At 37.2% G+C, this 20,252-nt stretch overlaps 1 protein-coding gene across 1 annotated transcript in view; it reads left to right on the top strand.

Moving 5' to 3' along the window:
- The window catches only part of LOC149279392 (protein unc-13 homolog A-like), a 42,178-nt gene that overhangs the window by 13,157 nt on the left and 8,769 nt on the right, over positions 1 to 20,252 (top strand). The window contains exons 9-33 of the mRNA XM_089501288.1: positions 1,954 to 2,418; positions 3,535 to 3,625; positions 4,249 to 4,301; positions 4,534 to 4,612; positions 6,180 to 6,251; positions 6,365 to 6,584; positions 6,812 to 7,039; positions 7,203 to 7,344; positions 7,550 to 7,719; positions 7,989 to 8,104; positions 8,265 to 8,428; positions 8,679 to 8,829; positions 9,130 to 9,198; positions 9,637 to 9,726; positions 9,820 to 9,954; positions 10,050 to 10,177; positions 10,534 to 10,619; positions 11,461 to 11,587; positions 12,023 to 12,119; positions 12,268 to 12,411; positions 12,852 to 12,941; positions 13,947 to 14,024; positions 14,382 to 14,470; positions 14,614 to 14,766; positions 14,895 to 15,018. Coding sequence (XP_089357414.1) covers positions 1,954 to 2,418; positions 3,535 to 3,625; positions 4,249 to 4,301; positions 4,534 to 4,612; positions 6,180 to 6,251; positions 6,365 to 6,584; positions 6,812 to 7,039; positions 7,203 to 7,344; positions 7,550 to 7,719; positions 7,989 to 8,104; positions 8,265 to 8,428; positions 8,679 to 8,829; positions 9,130 to 9,198; positions 9,637 to 9,726; positions 9,820 to 9,954; positions 10,050 to 10,177; positions 10,534 to 10,619; positions 11,461 to 11,587; positions 12,023 to 12,119; positions 12,268 to 12,411; positions 12,852 to 12,941; positions 13,947 to 14,024; positions 14,382 to 14,470; positions 14,614 to 14,766; positions 14,895 to 15,018 — 3,361 coding nt within the window. The remainder of the gene's footprint in view (positions 1 to 1,953; positions 2,419 to 3,534; positions 3,626 to 4,248; positions 4,302 to 4,533; positions 4,613 to 6,179; positions 6,252 to 6,364; positions 6,585 to 6,811; positions 7,040 to 7,202; positions 7,345 to 7,549; positions 7,720 to 7,988; positions 8,105 to 8,264; positions 8,429 to 8,678; positions 8,830 to 9,129; positions 9,199 to 9,636; positions 9,727 to 9,819; positions 9,955 to 10,049; positions 10,178 to 10,533; positions 10,620 to 11,460; positions 11,588 to 12,022; positions 12,120 to 12,267; positions 12,412 to 12,851; positions 12,942 to 13,946; positions 14,025 to 14,381; positions 14,471 to 14,613; positions 14,767 to 14,894; positions 15,019 to 20,252) is intronic.

Raw genomic sequence — 20,252 nt, forward strand, 5'->3', positions numbered from 1 at the left:
ACAGCTGCACCGTGCAATAGTATGAAAAAGTCACATGTGGCCACACACATCCAGGACATGGTTGCACGTATGTTTATGTTCAGGCATTAAAGTGCCTGAGCCACTTAGTCATCCCAAACCCTCCCTGCAATTTGCAAATGCTAGTTGGAACTTATTCTACAGACACTATTACAGTCTGTGGTACCTATTGCAGTAAATACAGTAACGGAAGCATTCCAGCTTCTCAATGTATATGTTTTGCAAAATTCAGGTGAGGACATGTAAGTTATCCTTAAACTTACATGTCCTTGCCTAAAACTCACACAATTTGAAGCATGTGACCTCAGGTAATCGGTTGAATTTACCCTTATCTTAAAATATAAAACAATATTATGAGTGAATAATATATCAAATGAAGGGAATATCTCAATAAATTGTATGGATTCCGTTTCCATTATTTAAATGTTCCATGCAGAAATCCCTTTACAGGCATCACACGTTCAGTGACACATCGTGGGCAATTAGGAACACTAGGTGTGCTCCAAAAGCATCTTCAATTATAGGTATCCCAAGCAGGCTCCCTACATGCTGATCAACACCAGAGTCAGTTTGACAGCCATATTATATAACAGAAAGTCAAGGAATACATTTAATTTCTTTTAAGGCTGTACTTTAACAAGAAGAACAGAGCAGCAGTTTAACCTAATGGTTCCAACCACAATCCTCAGGGAACACCAACAGTCCAGTTGGAATAGAATGTGGAATGTGTCAGTTACTTAATTGTGAAATAGATAAAAATTATGATGAGCACAGTTAGGTCCATAAGTATTTAGACAGCAACAAGTTTCATAATTTTGGCTCTGTACGTCACCACAGTGGATTTGAAATAATGCCAGAGTCATCTCAGCCCTTCATCCTTCTGAGGTTGATAAAAGAGAACCATCAATTGGGTAATAATAACATCTACTATTCAGCTGCTGATTACATTAATTCCAAGACCATGAGCTATTTATACAACGCCTTTCTCTCCACTGGGAAAGAGGCGCTAAATAAATACTAGTTATGTTAAAGTAGTATAGAAAATGTATATTAGAAATCTCCCATATGCAGGGTCAACTCATACCTTTTTGCAGGAGGAGGACACTGGGTTTTTCCTTTAATAATGCATACTGACATTTTATGCTGAAATTTTCAACTCTTCTAAAAACAACTTGTTTATTAAATTAATTCCATCGGGAGCTGCTGACTGAGGATGTTCATTTGTTAAGGTCATGGGATAGCAGTGAGCATTCTGTTCAGTGAAGCAAAGATAGTTTGCCAAATGCAGTAGGAAGACAAACTTAGCATTCTGTTCATGAGAAAAGATAAATACCGTAGTTCCTTTAAGGCTTAGACACCATCTCATCATATTACCAAGTCAATCTGTTGGTTGCTTCCAAAAATGAAACTACATACCTTGTGTATGCTAGAATAATACTGACAGTAGTAATTGGAAAGTCATCTGTACTGTTTGCGTAATACAGTACTTTTAAAGCCTTTACTGTTATGAAGATTAGCAGACAGGCTTTGAGACGCTGTGGGCAAGACTGGCTTAGTGAATAGATTGTTTATAAGGTTTTTGGCATAAAACATTACACAGATGATGTGTTCAATTGGGGGTTAATGTCATTATACATTTAACACAACTACCATCCAGGCTCCTAGAACTATGTCAAAAAAAATATGTAAATGTCAAACTAATGTTGAATGCAAGCCAGTTGGATATCTTGAACAATCTTTGTAATGTTTTTCAAGAACTACAAATTGTAAGTTAGAGCACTTTATTGACAGCAATCGGGGTATTTTGGCTACTGTACAGCTGTTTATTGTGTGTGCTTGTGTATGTAAATGACACAGTGACATCAGGTGTTGTTGTATATGTGTGTTTTACCATTTCTGCTTTCACGCTTCTGCTCTTGCTCCCTGGCCCTGTAGCCCCATGGGAAGTAGCCGATATGCCTCATCAGATGATATCAGCCAGTGCTCGTCTCAGCTTAGTGATGATTTCGACCCAGAGAACTACAGCATTCAAGGCTCGGAAATTGAGGAGGACAGAGACAGAGACTCCTATCACTCCTGTCACAGCTCAGTCAGCTACCAAAAGGACTCTCCAAATTGGGATGAAGAAGAGGGACCAGACGATTTTGATGAGGATGAAGGTGGATACCCTGAAAGCAGAGGGCGTATTTATGACAGTGATGTATACGATGATGATGAAATACCGGAGGAGGATGAAGTAGGAAAGCTAGGTTATGGAGAAGAGGAGGCAGGATACCTTTCAGAGGGGAAGGTAAAGAGTCCCCTAGAAGTACCAGTGGAGAAGGAAATCCCAGAAGTTCCAACAGAGGAAGTTGAAGTTGAACCTGTGTCTGTGGTGGAGGAGCCTGCATCAATTGAAAGGTGAGGGGAGAACAGATAAAATGTGGGGAAAGGGACCAGTTAGCATATATATAATGAAAATTTACAGTAGTGAAAGGACATGAACATATTATGCAAAAAAATGACAAAATCACCATTAGGAATACATAGTTTGCCTTATTAAAGGGAACTACTAAGTACAAATATTCTAAGTGATAAGGTAAAGCTATCTAGAGGTTCATACAAATAGAAGTAGATATTTCAAATGGAAATCAATCAAATATTGTGATTGAACAAAAGTAGAAAATCACTGAATAGCATTTATATCGCAACCTACAAAGTGCATTGAATAAGGGGTGTATTTTTCACACCAGGCAAAAATAAATAAAAGGAGTTGTTTCCCCCAATGATGAAATCTAATAATGGCTGTAATGATTTTGTATGAATTGAATTTTTTTTTCTTTGAGTTTCTTTTGAATGAACAAGGATAACCAGGCATAATAATAGTCTTTTCTTAGAATGCAGTTTGGTTACTTTTTATTGTTTATGTGTTAACAGTACCATTGGTTGCATTATCTTACATGTAGCATGTTATGGATTCAGTTACAGGGAAGAGATATCCAGCGCGGCAAGAGCTAAGTCCAATTGGCTGAGGGCATTCAACAAAGTACGACTACAGTTGCAAGAGGTACACCCTAAGGTCAAATATAATTTTTAGAAAGGTGAAAAAGGCTATAGTGACTTGTTTTGCCTCTTTATCTGCTCTCCAGTGTGTGCGGAACCGTCATCTCTTTTTTAACATCACATTTAATGGGTTGACAGACAAGATTCTGTTTCTATATAAACCTGAATACCAGATGTTGGAGACAATAAAGAACATTCTGTATATCCTTCCTTAAGTACAAATGGATCTATTGATTGGCTTGCTTGTGGTCTAGCTGGCTTAGCCAAAAATCATGGCCTGTCTAGGTTTCTACATCATGAGTGGTCGCAACCATTCCCTTACAGAACCCCTTTATATTTTTGGTTCCTCTTCACTTGTTTTTCATTTTTTGTTGCTTTCCCTTTCCATTGTTGCATTTTGTTTTCATATTTCATTTAATTTGTGTTTTCTTTTTTTTATAGTTTTGTGTTATTTTGTGATTTTTTTCCATTCAGAACGGCTTCCCTTTTCCACCCTTTTCCTGCACGCACTTTCTTCCCAAAGAGCATTCTGTCACTTGTCAGAAACCAGGGATATCTGGAGCAGGTAGGTGAGGAGTATATGACCTCACTACGAACAATTATATGAGGTGTTTGTTCATTTTATATGATAACAATGGTGCTTATAACATACAAAAAGTTGTTTGGTGTGTAGAAAGTTTAACTAAAGCACACTTTATAGTTTGGACAGCCAGCTAGACTCATTATGTTTGTTTTTTTAGTAGTAGCACAGTAAGTTAATTTTAAAAATTGACAAAACATACGAGCTCATATACAGTATGTGTCATATACATGGTAAAGAGTATGCACGAACACATATAATTAAAACTAGGGTGACAGCCTGCAGAAAATCAATTACTATAATACTCCCGTTGCTTTAAAAAAAAGGTTTACATTATTAAGGGTCAATCAACTATTTCATTTTTAAAGCAACATTTAAAATAACATTCTTTATATCCAAATTATATGGTTTGTTTTATTTTATTTTTTGTGTATTTGGTTGGGCCTGCATAAAAAAAGGTGTAAAGTCGCATTGTACATGCATCCAGTCTGAAAAAGAAGCCTCTGATGTCCTGAAAGCTTTCAAAACTTTACGGTTACACCTATTTTATGCTGGCCCAATAAAAAAAGACTACATGTATTAAAATATATGGTTTTTTTCTCTCTCAGGCAAGAGGAGAGGGCAGTGGAGAAATGTCCAAGTCTCTGTGGTTTAAGGACGGGTAAGATTGTTTGACAGTGTTTGATGTTTAACATGTGTATGGTGTATCTTTGCTTGATAACGCTCTGGTTCTCTGTATACACATTTTTTTATCCTTTTACCAGAGCTATGTAAAATAATTGACAATCCACTTGGGCCTGTATAAAGATTTTTATATAGGTTGTGTTCTCATTGGGGAGGTCCTGCTCATCCATCATTAAACATAACAAATACACATTCTAATTCTTTCCCAGGCCTGCTGGTGGTCTCATAATTATAGATAGTATGCCAGATATACGGAAGAGAAAGCCTATACCTCTGGTCAGCGATTTGGTGAGTTTCCATCATGATTATATTACACATTTTGACATAGATCAGTTGTAAGCAAACATTAATGTATAAAAAAAATACCCGATAATTAGATATTCAATTTAGCACCATCATCTTATAAGGGCATAACAATATCCTTTAGACTGGACTCCAGGCAATATCACTTTATACTGTTAAAGGCATCATCATACACTTTCTCCGCACATTTGACCAGGGGAGGGCTGACAACGTTCAGACTGGGAGGAAAATCCAAGCAAGTAGCCCAGCAGAAATGATATCTGGCAGAGAACATATACTGTGTGTGCTAAACTCCTGTCCAAAATGCACTTACACAAAGAGAATATATAGAACATCTATAAAAAGATGACGTAATCAAGTAACTACCATCTAAAGCCTTTCTTACTCTAGACATCCTGGTGGCTATCCTAGAATCACCATAAAATACTTAAGCTTCAGGTGGTCACCCAACATCTTTAACTCAATGGACCACCTGTCACCTTTGACAGCCCTCCCCTGCACTTAACCCTGCGTAAACCCGTAGAGAGGGTGTTTTGGTCTTGTCGACATTAACAGGAGATCTCCCTTAATGGTGTCCACTATGATGAAATAAGATAATAATGATGCTCACACCCATTAATGATACTGATCATCAGGGTTTTCATATGGTGCTCAGCATCACAAAACAGTGCAAGCATTGTGAAGAAGCAGTGTATGCAGGAAGAAGAAGATACACATAGATGAGCACTCTTTTGCTGTAGGTTGGAATTCAGAATAGGACAAGAATATGGAAGATTTGGGGTGCTAAAGATAGAATGAGGCACTGGTGGAGTAAGGTATGGGCAAAATAAAGTGCAATAAAAGACAACAAAACGGAGAGGGATGTACTGACGTAACCCACATTAAATTCTTTCATTAACTGCATTTTTTTGTTTTATTTTGTGCTTTCATGTTCTCCACAGGCCATGGTAAGTACAATGATTCAGAAGTTTTAGGTGGCGATCTTAACTAGTTTAAACGAAAAGCCTTGACATGAAATTGGTTAATCAATAATCAATACCTATGTTTTTTTTTTATTTCAAATGGTTTTACCTTCTATAGCTGATATAATATTGCCTTCTACAAGTTCTTCTAAAACATTACTATTGGAGCTTGGTGAAATAAATGGGAGCTACTAAAAAGCTATATCACATACTAAAAAGCTATATCATGGCTAATAAAGAATAAATAATGATTTTTCTATTGTGTGGAAATCGAGGTATTTTTGTTGTTGAGAGATGTTGAATGAAAGTGGGCACAAAAAATACACAATTTATATGGCATATTTGTCTTTACAATTGTGTCTGTTGTTTAAAAGTTTTACTCTATACGTTACAGTGCTCTTATGATGTTTATTTAATATTTATGTTATACTAAAGCGCAGTGTTTTTCTTTAAAACACCAATCTACTGTCCTGTCTCTGCTAAAGTGTTATTAAAAAATAGATTTTAAGAAATAGAATAGATTTGCGTTGACTGTAACTATAGGTTGCCCGCTTTCCTGTCCTAATGGCAGCACTCATTTTGCTCCTTAGTCCCTGGTCCAGTCACGAAAGGCTGGGATAACCTCCGCACTTGCAACAAGCACCTTAAACAACGAAGAGCTAGTGAGTATCATTATCAACACTGATCAAGAGGTACTCATAAATGGAAGGTTGAAAAGGTAGAACATTCACTACTCACAGTTTTTTGTTGTTGTTTTTTTTTTTTTTTTTTACAGAAAAACCATGTTTACAAAAAGACCCTGCAAGCTTTAATATACCCAATATCCAGCACCACCCCCCACAACTTTGAAGTGTGGACTGCCACAACCCCTACATACTGCTATGAATGTGAGGGTCTCCTGTGGGGCATTGCCAGGCAAGGCATGCGCTGTACTGAGTGTGGGGTCAAGTGCCATGAGAAATGCCAGGACCTACTGAATGCTGACTGTCTCCAGAGTAAGATCTCATGTCAATTTCAGAAAAACTGCTTCCTCAATCACACCTGGTTTTATAAAAGGCTAAACATTATAAGCCAGTCATTCTGTGTAACATGTTAACCAGCTAAACTAAGACCTTTCTGTGCTATATACTGCTTTGCCACTGCCCACCCTTTAATAATTTAACTAGAGTAGGGATGCACTAAAATGTCTTGCTGGACACCTCATCTTTTGTGATCCGTACAGGAGCAGCGGAAAAGAGCTCCAAACATGGGGCAGAAGATCGAACTCAGAATATTATTATGGTCCTGAAGGACCGCATGAAGATCAGAGAAAGGAACAAGCCCGAGATCTTTGAACTGATCCAGGAAGTGTTTGGAGTGCTTAAGGCCACTCATGCTCAGCAGATAAAAGCTGTGAAACAGAGTGTGTTGGACGGTACCTCTAAATGGTCAGCAAAGATTAGCATCACAGGTAAATAGAATGGGTAATAGAAGGGGGTACAAAAATGGAAAATGCAACTATGTAGACAAAGTAGATGCAGAAGGTATCGTGGAAGAACAGTAGACAAAGGAAAATAAGACATGAGTTAGAAATTGTTTTTGCACCTGTTAGATAACATTGCTTTGTGTTGCAGTGGTGTGTGCTCAAGGTTTGCAAGCCAAGGATAAGACAGGTTCCAGTGATCCTTATGTTACAGTTCAGGTGGGGAAAACCAAGAAAAGAACCAAAACGATCTATGGAAACCTCAACCCCGTGTGGGAGGAGAATTTTCACTTGTAAGTTTTTTGGCACAGTGGAAGTCATGTGGAGGGTTGAGATATGGAGCCCATCTCCTACATGTAATTTTGCATGGTAACCAATAATGCAGTGTCTATGGTGTAACATAGACTGTTTCTTATATTGGAGTACGGAGAATATAAAGTTTAATATATACAGAGGACAGTTAAATGTTAGAACATTTGTTTCTCATTCATCTAACAGCGAGTGCCACAATTCTTCAGATCGGATCAAGGTGCGCGTGTGGGATGAGGATGATGATATAAAATCAAGAGTAAAGCAGAGGTTCAAACGAGAGTCTGATGATTTCCTAGGGCAGACGATCATTGAAGTCCGTACCCTAAGTGGAGAGATGGACGTGTGGTACAACTTAGGTGAGCCACAAACAAAAGTAAATATCGTTTGTGATACCTGAGTCAGAAACAAAGAGAACAATATGAAAAGAAACTACTCTACAGCATAGAAGGTACAGACAATGATGTTGGCAACATTAATTAATTAATTTCTAATGGAGTACTGCTGCATTCATTCAGTACTACAATGGATAATAGGAACATGGTCAGCTAAAAAGCTAGATTCAGTATCCAAATTAATTTTATACTCTGTGCACCCTTTCCTATAAAAAAAAATCTTACATTTCCAGATAAACGAACAGACAAATCTGCTGTATCTGGGGCCATCCGACTGCACATAAGTGTGGAGATAAAGGGAGAAGAGAAGGTAGCTCCATATCATGTACAGTACACATGTCTACATGAGGTGGGTATAAAATGAGTATGTTTTTTTCACTCTTTCCTCCTTTTATTTTTACCATTTATCTACATGCTTATGCAGTTTCAACATTCAGTGCAACAGTTCACTTGCCTACAAGTCAAATTATGTAATGAAACCTATACAGTTTTCTTTGTCTTTCCATTAGAACTTGTTTCATTTCCTAACGGATGTGCAGAACAATGGAGTCGTGAAGATCCCAGATGCTAAGGGGGATGATGCCTGGAAAGTCTATTTTGATGAGACTGCGCAGGAGATCGTTGATGAGTTTGCAATGAGATATGGAGTGGAGTCCATATACCAGGCCATGACGTACGGTTAGGGGGATTGTTGGGCATGTACACAACGGAGTTGGAAATTGGGGGAATGGAAGACAAGTACAAAATGTGCAATGATTAGTTGTGTGCATTGAGTATATTGAGACTGAACGATCAGAGACTATCTGTTCTGGTAGATTAAGGCCAGTGAAGGTGAATACTGGATGAATTTTACTTTCTAACAACCTCACTTTTTCTCCAGTAACTATCTGTATCTCTTTCCTTTTTATTCTCTCGTCCTTCAGTCATTTTGCCTGCCTTTCATCCAAGTACATGTGTCCTGGTGTACCAGCAGTAATGAGCACACTCCTTGCCAATATCAATGCATATTATGCCCACACCACAGCATCCACCAATGTGTCTGCCTCTGATCGCTTCTCTGCTTCCAACTTTGGGGTTAGTAATGTTATACAGTGAGACTGTGGCTATATGCTTATAATTATTACAGAGTACTGTGCAATAATGATGAAATTATAAAAATGCTATTCTACATCAAACAATATTATATAGATATGATCATGGGATGAATATGCTATTATTCATAATTGTCCTATATACTTATAACATATGTATCTTTCAAATCATAAGAAACTTGATGGTCCGTATAATGATAAGCATGTCTGGATCAACATTATAGTTGTAAAGTTTTGCTAAACAATGCTCATTGAAAACCTTATATTTCATTGCATTTAACAGAAAGAAAGATTTGTGAAGCTGCTTGACCAACTGCACAACTCTTTGCGTATTGACCTATCCATGTACCGGGTAAGATGCAACACTTGAAAGACATTACCTTGGTTTTATTTTCATTTCCTCAGTATTTTGAAAGAGGCTTCATGGCTATAATATAGCTTTATAGCCAGACTATAATTTGCCTTCCTTTGCAGAGATGCATAGGGACACCTTTATGAATCATCTCCAAAATATTCATGACTTCTATTAGTTTTTGCGATTTGCTCATGTTCATCAATAAACCAACATATACATCTTTGGGTGTTTCAAGTCAAGTTTCAATACAAAAAATATATGAATATTGTGAATATATTCTAATATGACAGAAAGGCTACTTGCCCCATGGCTCATTGTAGCCTCTACCAATCGAACACCCACGACCCAACCACTGCTACTTTCTGTAACGGTGGAGTAATGTAGTACCTCAGGTCTTGTGCAGTGTGACTCAGGATCTTATAACTTGTCTTACAGAATAATTTTCCTGCAAGCAGCCCAGAGAGACTCCAGGACCTCAAGTCTACTGTTGATCTTCTTACTAGTATTACATTTTTCAGGATGAAGGTGAGTAGGAAAATGGGTATAGGGTTTGGATTACCAAATGTGTTACATTAAGGAGCTGCTTGTTTTATGCTGCTTTGTTTCCACTTTGATCAGGTACAAGAGTTGCAAAGTCCTCCACGGGCCAGTCAGGTGGTAAAGGATTGTGTGAAGGCCTGTCTGAACTCTACCTATGAATACATCTTCAATAACTGCCACGAATTATATAGCAGAGAGTATCAAAGTGATCCCGTAAGTAAAGCAATCTGCAGCATGTGACACAATATAAGGTATTTTAATGTCCATTGAGAGACACAAATGTATTTTTCTATCTGTTACAGGCAAAGAAGGGAGAATTGCCACCTGAGGAGCAAGGTCCAAGTATCAAAAACCTGGATTTTTGGTCCAAACTCATCACATTGATTGTGTCCATTATAGAAGAGGATAAGAACTCATACACACCCTGTCTAAATCAGTAAGTGGGAAGCTAAATTGTTTTGAACGAGGGTCAGAGAAGAATATGTAAGTGAAGGGTGGGAGAGTACTGTAGACCAATCATTTTTGAAAGAATAATGGTAATATTGTCATCGAGAAAAGTTTGTCATCTCTTTATCTGTCTTTATTTTGGTCTTATTCGACCCACTGTCCTGGATGGGATGGCTGGTATCTTTGAACTTAAAAGGCTAGTTTGTCAAATGCCTCAGCAGTATAGAATCCCAAAGACAATGTGGCAGACAGCTATTCTCACCCGTGTCCCACATATTCACTAACTGCATGAAAAGCCAATAAAAGGCTCATAGAAACCGTCTGACCCTCACTAAATCTGATTAGGTTCCCCCAGGAGCTGAATGTTGGTAAAATCAGTGCTGAAGTGATGTGGAGTCTGTTTGCTCAAGATATGAAATACGCTATGGAAGGTGAGTTTGCTGTAATTATTCCCCCCCACCCCACCCCACCCCACCCCTTGTAATGTATAACACTGTTTATTATGACCAGCAAAAAAAAAAATGGATTTCCTCTTTAGCTTGGATGACTTTAGCTCAGCCTTTCTGGCAGGATAAATGTACCAGGGCTTATTTTTTTAATGCATAGTGCATGGTTTAAAACAAACCTCTCCTTCAAGTTCCAACTTCAGTAAGTGAATGTATCAAATGGTTTCCTTTTCATGCTTGAATTTGGAGGGTTGTAATCAAGACACAAAAATACACAATGTATCATCCTTGACAAATGAAGCAAATCAGGCACATATGAGATACATAAAATATTGCAGCAGAGATCTCCATTGCGCCCCTACATGGTCTCCTCGGAATGCTAGCTAGCCACCGGGGAAAGGCAGACAGGTGGCCATGCCTTGTAGACCCTCTCACTTCTAGGGGTTTCCCTATCTCCTGAGACACCCTCCCAACACAGGTGTCTCGAATTTGGACACTGGAAATATTGGGGAGTATGTGTAGTACCACCATTTCCCAGAAACACACAGGAATTGACTCTTAAAATGTTTCATGTGTCTTTTACCCTGCCCTTTTCATGAGATATAGCGTCTTACCGTTAAAAAGTTGTCACATCTTATCTGAAACATCTGAAGCATCTACATTTCGTAAGCAAAGGCTGTAGTTGGAACTATTTTTTGTGTGTATGCTTAACGAGTCCTATAGCATAGGAGCTGCAGTACATGGCTAAAATTGGCCTCTTGCACTAAGCAGAAGTTTTAAGAGCTGTCAGGTTTTCCACCTGTCTCTCTTTCTTCCTTTTCTCTAGAACACGACAAGCATCGCTTGTGTAAAAGCGCTGACTACATGAATTTGCACTTCAAGGTTAAGTGGCTATATAATGAATATGTGACTGACCTGCCATCTTTTAAGAATAAGGTTCCAGAATACCCTGCGTAAGTCATCCCAAAATTAATGAAGACGTACGCTTTTGTATAAACCACTCCATACAATAGTGTTGAAAATTTCCTTCACTAATAAGTTGTGTTTATTGTTTTTTGTGGTATAAAAAAACTTTTGTTAACATGATTAGTATGTCTTCTACATAACTGTGTTATGGTTCTAATTTCCTATTCTAGAATTGTTCCAGGAGTGTTTTATGCAAGCTTTGGTACCATGCTCCAGCATCCACTTGCTTGCCTTTGATGTAGAAAGCTCCAGTGTGAGATTACATAGAATCATAGAATTTGACGGCAGATAAGAACCATTCAGCCCATCTAGTCAGCCCATTTTCCACGATGTAAAGACTCAGACATTAAGCGGTCTTTGGTTTTGTCTTAGATTAACCCTTATGGCATCTGCATGGTAAGATTCTCTCTTACTTTTTACAGGTTTTTTGAGCCATTTGTTATCCAGTGGTTGGATGAGAATGAAGAAGTGTCCAGAGATTTTCTGCATGGAGCCTTGGAAAGGGATAAGAAGGATGGGGTGAGAGCTCACTTTTAATAAAAGGCTGGGGTGAAACATATGCTGTAATATGAATGTTTCCTCATATTTTTTTATTGAAAATTGAAATTGGAAATGAGTTTGCACAGGGTATTCCAACCTTTTGCCATGTTTTCCTTTTCCCCTGCAGTTCCAGCAGACCTCAGAACATGCTCTGTTCTCCTGCTCTGTAGTAGATGTCTTCTCGCAACTCAATCAGAGTTTTGAAATCATTAAAAAGTTGGAATGCCCAGACCCACAGATTGTGGGACACTATATGAAGAGATTTGCAAAGGTATGATCATTTTTTTTACATACTGACTAGTGTTTTTTATATGTAATATTTTAGTGTAATCTAATATATTTTACATTTTTATAACATATTTTGTGATTTTTATTAACAAAGCTAATTCCTCTATTTCTGTTATATTTGATCATCTATTCTCTATTTCTTCAAGATCAAAATGTACCTTTCTTTGATTTTTTTTTATTTCCCTTTTCGTTTGTTATGTTCTCAGTTTCCCTTCCCTTTCTATACCTCTCTTCCCGCACTTGTCTACAATCTATTTGGAAGTGCCAAATTCTTTTATAAATAGCTTTGCAGATGGATGCAGCTAATTAGCATGGAGATCAAAGCTGCAGTAAAAAAGAAAAAGTCTTTTTATATTTTAACTCTCTCTCTCTCTCTGTGTCTTGTTCTTTCCCTGTCCCTCTTTCTCTTACTCTTTTTTTCAGACAATCAGTAACATTCTTCTTCAGTATGCAGAAATAATCTCCAAAGACTTTGCTCTGTATTGCTCCAAAGAGAAGAAAGAAGAGAAAGTGGTGATGTGTTTAATTTTAAATGCCATACTCTTAAATGCCATAGTATATGTTTAAAACAACAGTTTATAATGGAAAACATGAACAATATACTATCATATTCCATCATACCCTTGAAATTGCATTGCAGAATTTTCCTTCAAACAAAGTGAACTATAGATATATAGTGAGCTATAGATTTATGGTCCCTACAAAAAGATTTATAAAGCACCATCCACTTCAGGAGTAGGTTTTTTTTTTTTTTTTAACTACAGCTCGCATGATTTTCAATAAATACTTAAGTGTCCACATTTTGGGTGGAGTGTAGTAGTTCGGCAACATCTACAGAGCTTTGCTGACTTTCATATGATCCAAATGCACTTGCTCAGTGTAGTTACGAAAAAAAAAATAATATATATATATATATATATATATATATATAAATAAAAAACAATATTTAAATTGTTGAACATGATACCTTGCCAAGTCGAATCAATTTGGTAAAAAATGACATATGTTCAATTTAGTGTAAATATGCTGTATACTATTCCCTTTTCCCTACACATTTCATATTGTGCTATATCAGTGGTGCTCCCAACTTTTGCTTCTTGAGATCAGTCATTATCTTCCAGATGCTCAGTTATCTTGAAGTGATTCAACAACCTGTAACCTCTTCCCAGTAATGTTATTTTTAATCATAGTTGTGAACTTAGTTGATTCACATGTATTAAGTGCAGTAGTATATGGCGTTATGGATCAGATTGGTTGCAGTAATGTAAGGATTTAAATCAGAATGGGTGAAATTTAAGTTAATCAAGCAGTACACCCCTATTGAAACTTTGTATAACTCCTCTTAGAGTTATGCTCCATGTAGACATTTGACATGAGATACCCTCTTTTATTCTCTATTATTCCTTTTTAAACAGTAAGTTAGATGTGTTGCTACTTGCTAGTTATACAACAGGCCTACCTTAAATAAACGGTGATCCTTTTTGTCTGCGGAATGTTAATTTCATTGTCTTTATACAGCCCTGTATCCTGATGAATAATATCCAACAGCTACGTGTTCAGCTGGAGAAGATGTTTGAAGCAATGGGTGGAAAAGAGGTCAGTCCTTCCTTTTTAATGGCCGTCTTCATCCTTTCCATTTTTCACCATTATTTCCAAATCTTACTCTCCTGTTGTCTCGATCCATTATTAACCTTGTTAAAGTTTTAGTAAAATTAGACATTTCCTTCATGTTTAAGGACACGTTGACTTTAAACAAGAAGAACTCAAGCTAGAGATTGCACATATTAGCAGGGAAGGAATGTTTTCCCAGTGGTGAACTAGTACAAGAGTGTGTCTATGGTCGCTCACTTTCCCGATCTGGATGTAACTTTTGATTGCTGCATCACAACCACATTTTTCTATCATTTTAGTCATCTCATTTGCTTTATCAGATTTTCGGTTTGCTTTCTGCAGCTTGACCCTGAAACCAGTGCCATTCTTAAAGACCTCCAGGTGAAACTTAACAAGGTCCTCGATAAACTGAGCAGTGTGTTTGCAACCAGGTGAGTTAACATAGGGTCAGAGAAAACCAACATATATTTAAGTGACTATATATATATATATATAAGTATGTATTGTACAATGTATCTTTTTGACTGGGTCCGCAGAATCATTAACTCTTGGGTTATGAATTATGTTTTTCCAGTTTCCAGCCACATATTGAGGAATGTGTGAAGCAGATGGGGGAAATTCTGAGTCAGGTGAAAGGCACGGGCAACGTTCCAGCCAGTAACTGTAGCAGTGTGGCCCAGGATGCAGATAACGTGTTACAGCCCATACTGGATCCATTGGACAGCATGTGAGAAGCTTGCATATGAAAAACCGAATGGACTCAAAATAGGTTATGGGGGAAGATTAAGGGTATAGCTATATGGAGAATTTCATCCACTCTCTTTTTCATTTTTCCTATCTCTCCTCCACCCTTAGCTTGACTCTGTTTGCTAAGATTTGTGAAAAAACAGTACTAAAACGTGTTTTGAAGGAGCTCTGGAAACTAGTGATGAACACCATGGAAAAGATTATTGTCCTTCCACCATTGACAGATCAGACGGTAAGTCCTTTTTTTAATATATTTGATAACTCTATCTTTGTAGTTCCGTCTCAACAGCAGAAGACAAATGCAAAGGCTCCAGTGGAAAGATATTAAATATTTATTTAAATACAAAGTGTTTGTGAGGTCCAGTGATATACTATGCTATTTTCTTATAGGATTTCGTAAGGGCCCTTTTTATACTTCATTCCTAGTTTGGGAATTCTGCATCTCCATCATTATTTAGCCTTTACATTAATCTTAATTAAGATACCTTTCCATGTGATAGACTTCTCTGAAAGCTGTATGTGAGTTAAATTAGGAAATTAGTAGGTAATACATTATACATGCTCTTATTATCATTATTTTATATGTTCAAGTAAAATCTAGGACCTAGTTACCTCTTTTTTTGTGTGGGATGTTGACAATGGAGGATTTACTACTAGTGGTGGAGTATAGTATATATTTTTTTTAACTTGCATGTTTTTGGACATCCAATATCCATGTCAATGAACATTGCAGGATCTGATTGTAGGATTTTACATATTCCTAAGTTTGTTTTTGCACCATAGTAAGGCTGGGTATAAAGTGCGTGAGTTGGAGAAATATTTTATTTGATTGTTGGCTGCATGTATAGATTTTCCTTACGTTTTTGGGAGGGGGAAGAATACTTAGTGAAAGTGTGGCAGCTACTGAGTTGAGTAGTGAGGTGTGTGTTTGAAATATAGTGAAGGATGTTTCTCCTTTCTCCGAAATTATTAGAAATTACTTTCCCATAGCAATAACAAAATACAATGCTACACAAGTTAACAAACCTTGTCATCTAGTGTTTCTTTCTCTCTGAGGACACCATTTACTCTCCAAATGTATCAATGTTCCCATGGAAAGCAATTTAAGCCTATGAGCATACATGCAGGGAATTCACATCTCAGGAACATGTCCTCACCTGAAACTCACAAATTTACGGTTGCATGCCCTTGCAAACCACTCGCAGATTAAGTGACAAGTTGCTTTGTAAGCATGCAAGCACACAAGGGCATGAGACATCAGTCGAATGCAACTACTCAACTTTTTAGTGAATAGACCTCAATAAGGCTCCCGTAAAGCTTTTAAGAAGAAACCTTTTCAGATAGGGTTCCTATGCTTTTTTGCCAGCTCACAAGCACTCCTGCAGTTTAGGTAGTATGGGCAATTGTCCTTCATGTACCAGTGCTGAGCATTTTGTATCGAAAAGAAACTAGGCAACTCTCCTTTTCACTTCAAAATGTCTAGGTGAATAGTTAGGAGAACTTGATGTCTTGTATCAAGCACAATACCTCCAGGATAAAAACATATCTCCAGGTGTATGAACTTTATTAGCTTATGGGTACAACACATTAAGCCACATTATATGCTAGGCAACCCATGCCACTATATATAGACTGTGTTTATATGGGTAGCCCTGGCATGGTTCACAGAAACTAGAAAAGACCTGTTTGCCATTTCTGTACCATTCACTGGGCACCCAGCGTGTTGTGACCTGCCTATGTAAACAGTATAGAACAGATTGGCACACATACACTGTAGACTAGGCACAGAGCAGGAAGGTTAAATCATGTACCTGGATGGCTTGTATAGTCAATATCATGTTTTGCCTGAGCATCAGATTAAGTTCATTGAATTATTCTGTTAATGTAGTATTGACTACTTTAGTGTCACCAAGTCTTTTTTAAATAGACATGGTATTTTCATGTGAGCCAGGTACAAGTTTTTTTGCATACTTGATGGTGCTCAGCTCTAATTCAGAATTAGTGGTTCCAGCTCAGTAGTTGGAAAAGTAACATCTAAGTATAAGCTTGAATGTAATCTTGAATAATGTGCAATTTTAGTTAACTGGTATCATGACTAAAAGGGAAAAAAAATCTCAAAAAGAATTTGGAAGAGTGTGAGGAGTACACATTAACCCTAGTCTCTATATAAATGTTTCCAGTTGGGAAATAATAGTGGTATGTGCTGTACTGTATTACATTCAATATGCAAATTCTATAAGGACACTTATAGAATATCGGACTGTAGAAAAAGCTATAGAAATATTAATTGAAGAGACTTGTTTCAACCCTACAGATCACCCATAGAAAGCAGATTAGGGGACCTCATCATTGTCATTCCTTTACTGCTGACTATTAGCAGTTATACTGGCGATGTTCACCTATAGCCGTCTTGGTATTTTGTTGCAATAGGACAGGTAGAAATGAGTATAATATAGCCATTACTCACTTTTAAGGGGCTTTACATTTGTGTTTATTGTCTGCTGCAAAAGCACAAAGTGTGTCAAAATCTCTCTTTTGATAACAAATGTAAACATTATCATTGCAAAATAAATAACACGTTATGTGACATTTCTGAATATATTTTCCTTTTTTGTAGTATCTCTCAAAACGATTGTATGTTTTATTGGAAAGAAAAGTATTATACTGTTTATCATTTTATATTTTTCTTCATAGTTTCTGTCTAATTTTGTATCGTATCATTGGGTATAACTGTTTTTTAGTACTATAGAGTATCAGAAAACCCATATATCATTGATATTAGTATTATTTGAAACCATAGAATAACTAATGTTAGGGAAGAAGGGTGGTCCTACTGCATAAGAATGGATTTGAGAAAACACAGAAAGAAGACTAGTCGGCTCATTCTAAGCTGCATGGTGTAATCGATTTTCTGATTGTACTTTCCCCCCTTCTGCTCGCCGTTTGTGCAGATGATAGTAAGTAGATGTCCTACATCTTTGTTTGGCATTGGTTAGCTGGTCCTTGTCCTATGTGATTCTGCTACTTGTTCCTATCCTTCTGCCCTCTGGCAAAGCATTTGTTCTGGTGCCAACTCCCATGTCTGTTATCAGCCAGCAACTGGTATTTATGTGTTGTTAACTTTTTCAGTGCTGGTGCATGTGTTGCTGCATTTTGTAGCTGTAACACTTGTGGTTTCCCCTTTCCACTTAAACCACTCTCCTCAATCCCTTCCTTACTATACATAGCTTGACATGCTGCTAGTAAATTATTAAAGTTGGAAAACCAGTCAGTCTCAGATATAAAACACGCTGTTCCACTTAAGGTGAGTCCTAAAATATCAGCAGATAAGTGCTTCTTCATGTGAAAGGGCTCCCTGTCGACTATCACTAAAAAAATGCCTCTGAAGTTTTAATGCGTCACTGGTGCTGCTTAGCAACAGAGCAATGGCATGCAACCCTAGCACTCCCCTGTTTATTACATCACTGCAATCAGACCCCCTTTAATCTTCCCACTTTCCTCATGCTCTGTTACCTAACAGAGCTCCTCACATTAATATATAGTGGTGCTGGGATTATTACAAAAAAAACTATACATAGTTAGTCTCACATATATCACTCTCTTCTTCAGCTATATTCCCATGTAAATAAAACTGTCCCTTTAAGTTGCAAGCTGTCATAAGTAATCCTGTTCAGTAGCAGGGTGATTTGTGTGACAGAATTATGTGTTCCCACAAAGAAAGATATAAGCAAAGTATTACAGGACATGATAAACTCTAAGGGAACATATTAAAGTACTTAGTAATTTAGGGTAAAAGTGATTGAGTGAAATGGCACCTTAGTTATTCTAAGTAAGATCATGAAGGCTGAATGATATCTTCTCAGCAGGATTCTAGGTATAACAGAGTCCTCTTTCTATACGCAGCCCATGTTTTTCTACAGGCTACACATGGCTCTATATGGGTTCTACCAAAGGTAGATTAAGCAATATGTTGTTAGATTAGGTGAAAAGGCAATATTTAAATGCACAGGATAATTAATGTTGGGGAAGAGGGTTGGTCCTATTGCATAAGAATAATTTAGTCACGTGCAAAACGGACACAATTAATGTCTTTAGTTGGTTAAGCTAGAAAAACGCTATATAATGCATGTATAAAAGCTATTAAAAGAAGTCAAAAGAGTGTATGCTTGCGAGCAGGGCCCTCTCTACCTAATATATCGATTTATCTTAGTCTGTCAGTTCTAGTTTTGTCATACCTCTTGGATATATGTATTGGAAGAAGTGCTGCGTACATTCTTGGCGCTATATAAATAAAAGATAATAATAATATTAATAATAATAAGAGGTGCCTAAGACAACAAACAAACAAAAGTTATAAAAAATGAACTAGGTTCTTTCCTGTGATACAAACCAACAGCATGCAGGCACTGGAAACAGTACACCTAAGGAGGGTAGAAACCCTGTGGCTTGCCCTATTTAAATATGTACACCCGCCCCGCTCAGCATCCTGTGCTCTCTGCTGGTACTCCTCCTGTCTCCTTGTGCCATGCTTATTTCATTGTCTTGTCACAAGTATGGGTAAACTTTTATAATTGGTGTTTACACGTGAATTCATTAAAAAGAAACATCGCTTGATCTTGTATGGACCAAACTCGTTCTATATCTTTTTTACACTTCCGGCACATTTGTTATGTGTTTTTCAATTGTAATTTCCCACTTTTTCTTATTACGTTCCCCCACACACGTTACTTTTGTCAGGATATATAAAGTATCATTTAATATCAGAAAACATTTTCCCCCAGAGTTTCACTCATGGAAAGAAACAGACACACATACACACACACACACACACACACATATATATATATATATATATATATATATATATAATTTTTTTTTTTAAATTTTTTTTATATATATATATATATATATATAAATATATTTTGGAAACACCTCATATTTGTGGTTTTTATTCTGTTTTTCTGAATATGGAAAGACATGTATCATTGTCTCCAAACTATAACTTTGCTAAACTATATTTGTAATACATTTGTTCTGGAAAGGACAATTTTTACATTTTTGGACTTTTAAAAAAAAAATTTACTATTTTTTTTTAACATTTCCCCAACTTATGTATGCTCATTTACACCCACACAGTACACATATGTAACCCCTTCTTGACTGTTTGCAGCCTCCAAACACGCAAATACTGTACAATTGCAGTACCTGACCAATGGAACAATTACCCCACTAGTATATATACTGACCAGACCAGTGCATACTTGCTCATCCCGGGCATCTTCACTCATATGTGTGCACTGTGAACAGTCTTCGTTACTAGGGAATGCCTCAAATATCCCTGAGCAGTGACCAACTGTGACATGTTTCTGCAGGGAACGCTGCTGAGAAAACATGGCAAGGGACTAGAGAAGGTAAATGTGTACGCAGACGTGTCCCATGTGTGTATTGAAAGATTGAAGACCACTG

This window comes from Sceloporus occidentalis, unplaced genomic scaffold, assembly GCF_023333645.1.
Source record: "Sceloporus occidentalis isolate IW3139 unplaced genomic scaffold, rSceOcc1.0.p SCAF_169, whole genome shotgun sequence".
Taxonomy (NCBI): domain Eukaryota; kingdom Metazoa; phylum Chordata; class Lepidosauria; order Squamata; family Phrynosomatidae; genus Sceloporus; species Sceloporus occidentalis.